The following is a 3496-nucleotide window of genomic DNA, read 5'->3' on the forward strand; positions in this document are numbered from 1 at the left end:
TGCAGGATTTTGATGGACTTACAGGTTAGAGAGCAGAGGAACCATTTTTTTTTTTTTTTTGCCTCGAAAAACTTAGCTTATTCAACTCATATAACTGGGCTATTTGGAGAAAGTCGTCATTATTCCGAGTGACATCTTCGCGCACCTTGGCTTCTAGCTCTTGTTTCAGTTTTATAACAATTCCAAACAGTGTTTGCGAAACAAAATGGATTACACACTCATGATATCTAAAGTTGAATTTATAATTTCGTTTTAATATATCTATTTGGTATCCCAAATATGAAAACAATCTCGGTTATAAATTTTGCAATGGTTGTGAAAATAAATAAATAATAATAATAATAATAATAATTTGTACATCGTATAACTAGCAAAAAGATGCAGAATACTGAGGTGAATATGTCCATACTTAAATGTCTACCTTAAAAAAATGAAGTGAACGTCTACTTGGGAAGTGAAGTGTTTTCAGCTTCTGTGCTTAAGCGGCTCTTATTCAAAAGCTACTGATTCTGTTCACAAAAGATGCGGAATACTGATACAGACTATGAAAGGCATTCCAACATAAATCACGTTCTTGCATTGAAACCAGCCATGATGAATGCATACGATTCTCTCATGATCGGGAATTGTTTAAACTACCTTTCCTTCTTTGACAAGTGCTTGGCCGTGGATGCAATAACCTGAGAGAGAGTGAAGGGATAAAATGAAGTTGATACTTCTTGACAAGTGCTTTTCCACCAATTTTTTCCCAAAAAAAAATATTTTAACTATCTTGACGAGCTCACCTAATATACTAGAAGGCCCAAATCAATTTTTTATCCAAGTGATGCTCCTTTAATTCCTTTTAAAGAAGATTTTTTTTGGAATGTTTTAATAATCTTCCTATGTGGGACACTACATTTTTAAAGGGTACTTCTCTTCTAATGTTTTAGTGGTCTTTCAATGTGAGATACTACTCAATTGTCAATTCTAAGTGTTTACTAGTTTATTTTATTATTTTCACTAAAAATCATAGTATTAACAAAATTAAAATAAAAAACAATATCAATTTTAACAAAGTAAATTATTTTTGGACATATTAATTATTAGTTTTTGATGTTATAAACAAATTACTATAGTTATTTTTATCTTATTTTAATTAATAAAAAATTAAACCTCTTTGAATATTTCAAGTAAAAATATTATACTAGATAATATTATTAATTATTGAAAAATTATGCGTAAAGCATAATATAAGTTTCAAAATGGAAAAAATTATATTTAATAAATTATGATATAATATATAAAATATATAATATTATTATAATAAATCGGATCGGATTGTTATCGTATCGAATCGACATATATCCATATTTGCTCTATTTAGTTAACGGATTATCGAATTCGAATCTTAATCGGATTATCGGATTGAAACCTTAAATCCATCTCCCGTTAATTTCATCGGATTCGGATCAAAATCCAATCCATTGACAGCCCTAATTTAGCCCCTGTTTTGTTTTGCTAGATATGATATTTTTAGCAGATTTTGATAAAGTTGATAAAAAGAGTAATTGAAAAGTTGCAGCCCATAAATATGTGGTAGAAAATGAATTTGAGAAAATGGGGGGCCAATCATGAGCTTAGTTTCTGTTTCGAACCCCACATTAGAAGGCATCATTATCACTAGAATCTCTTTCTAATTGTTTTGAAACAATTAAGAGATTCTCTAAAAAAAAAAAAAATACAGGCTTTGGAACGGGATGGTGTCAGCTGGTCATGGCAGGAGAAACAAGATGACAAAGACCCTGTGAAATTCGAAAGAAAAAACTGGTAACCCTAGCACAAAGGAGAGGGAAAGATAAAAAGATCAGCACTAAACAACGTATTTAAATGTTCAAAATCAGAAAAAACCTAGAAGTTTGAACAAACTCAGTAGACTGATATACTCCTAGTTGGTTGAGATCGATGTTTGAATGGAAAGAACTTTTAAGACAATGCCCCGAAGAAAGTCTAATCATTTTAAGAGGGTGAAGGTCAAATTGATCACATATGGAAAGTTAAACTCTACACACGGAATCAATTTTGAAAATTTTAAGGTCAACCAACACAGTTTGCACTGAAGCAATAAAAGCCTTCATGGAAGAACCAAATGCATTGCAGAAATTTTACTGATGCTTCAGTAAATAATAAATCACTCTCATGTAATACCAACACTGAATAAAGCAGTTGTTTCCAAAAGAAAATTGTTGAATCCTGCTTTAAATTTCTTCATAAACAGTTTATAGTACCCGATACAGTATGGAGAAAAGAAGGGAACGTTAAATCGCACAAGAAAACACGAAAGATAGACAACAAAGGGGGATTTGAGCATTCCGATGCTTAATGAAAATCTTTCTTCCTCAAAAAACTGTACAGCTGTTGTGAAGTTATCGTACCTCACTTGGATGATAACTTGCTACCATCCTCCTTCACAGCTCGGATGAGATGGGTAATGCGATATTTGAGCTTTTCATTTTCAGCAGTAAGCTGCTCCAGCTCTTTTGTAGCCTGAGTTACAAATAGCGAGCCCAGTTATTACGAATTCTATTACAACTTATTCACTAAACTTGGATACATTAACATACCTTCTGCCTCTCTGCAACTTGCTCAGCTTTTACATTTTCAAGCTCTGACTGGAGTTCACTAACTCTCTTAAGTAATTCCTCATTTCCAGATTCTAAAGATCACCATTTCAATGGTAAAAAAAAAATGAAATTACGAGAAAACCTTATTTTGAAGTATGCATGAGTAACAAAAAAGCTTTCTTGAACAAACCTTTCTTTTCAGAAAGGGCAGCTTCAAGTCTTGCCAATCGATCCTTCGTCAGGAAAAAAAAGTTATTTAACTTCAAAAGCCAGAAAACAAACATTGATTTCTTCAAAAGAATCAGGAGAATGAACGGCCAAGCAGGCAAGTTTAAGAGAGAGAAATTGAGTAATCCAACTTTGTATCCATTTCCTTAATATATGTGAAAACATAACATACCATCCATTCAGATATATCAATGTGAGAATGAGGGCTAATCCAATTTTACGTTATTATTCACAAAAAGGGAAAACTTTTAATATCAGCATAATACTACGGCAAATCGGAGGGTAAAATCTTGACGATTTAGGGTTTCTGGGATGTGCTGAAATTCAGCACATCAGACAGTACAAATTCAGCACAAACCCCGAATGTTTACGGTAAAATATTGTCGATTTAACTAAGGAAAGTAGCTAAAATTTCAATATTTTAGGAACTAGGGTCCAGATAATTCACAAAAACACAGCACATAAATGTATTGTGGTTATACGAATGGAGAGTAGAAAGGGTGAAATTCATACCTCTGCCTCGGAAGCTCTTTGATAGAATGGTTTCATTGTTGCTTCAAGATTGTCGGATTCTGCCATTCTTTCCCCTGTAAAATTACTTCTGAAAGTATTTTGAAGTTCTATTTCAAAATAGACTAGTAAGAAGAGCCCCTTTTTTCCAAAAG

At 32.5% G+C, this 3496-nt stretch overlaps 1 protein-coding gene across 3 annotated transcripts; it reads right to left on the minus strand.

Moving 5' to 3' along the window:
* Positions 1–364: 364 nt before the first annotated feature.
* Positions 365–3496, minus strand: LOC111365965. 3 transcript variants are annotated; one of them, XM_022986550.1, is made up of 5 exons: positions 3345–3496; positions 2794–2836; positions 2604–2695; positions 2415–2526; positions 365–680 (listed from the first exon to the last, which is right to left on the minus strand). In XM_022986550.1, the coding sequence occupies exons 1-4, from the start codon at positions 3408–3410 to the stop codon at positions 2416–2418; spliced, it is 312 nt and encodes a 103-aa protein (XP_022842318.1). In that variant the 5' UTR covers positions 3411–3496; the 3' UTR covers positions 365–680; position 2415. The 3 variants fall into 3 exon arrangements, with proteins under 3 accessions (XP_022842318.1, XP_022842317.1, XP_022842316.1); XM_022986549.1 differs by lacking the exon at positions 365–680 and adding an exon at positions 1591–1784; XM_022986548.1 differs by lacking the exon at positions 365–680 and having other exon boundaries at positions 2160–2526.

The sequence above is a fragment of the Olea europaea genome, chromosome 17, assembly GCF_002742605.1.
Source record: "Olea europaea var. sylvestris chromosome 17, O_europaea_v1, whole genome shotgun sequence".
Taxonomy (NCBI): Eukaryota; Viridiplantae; Streptophyta; class Magnoliopsida; order Lamiales; family Oleaceae; genus Olea; species Olea europaea.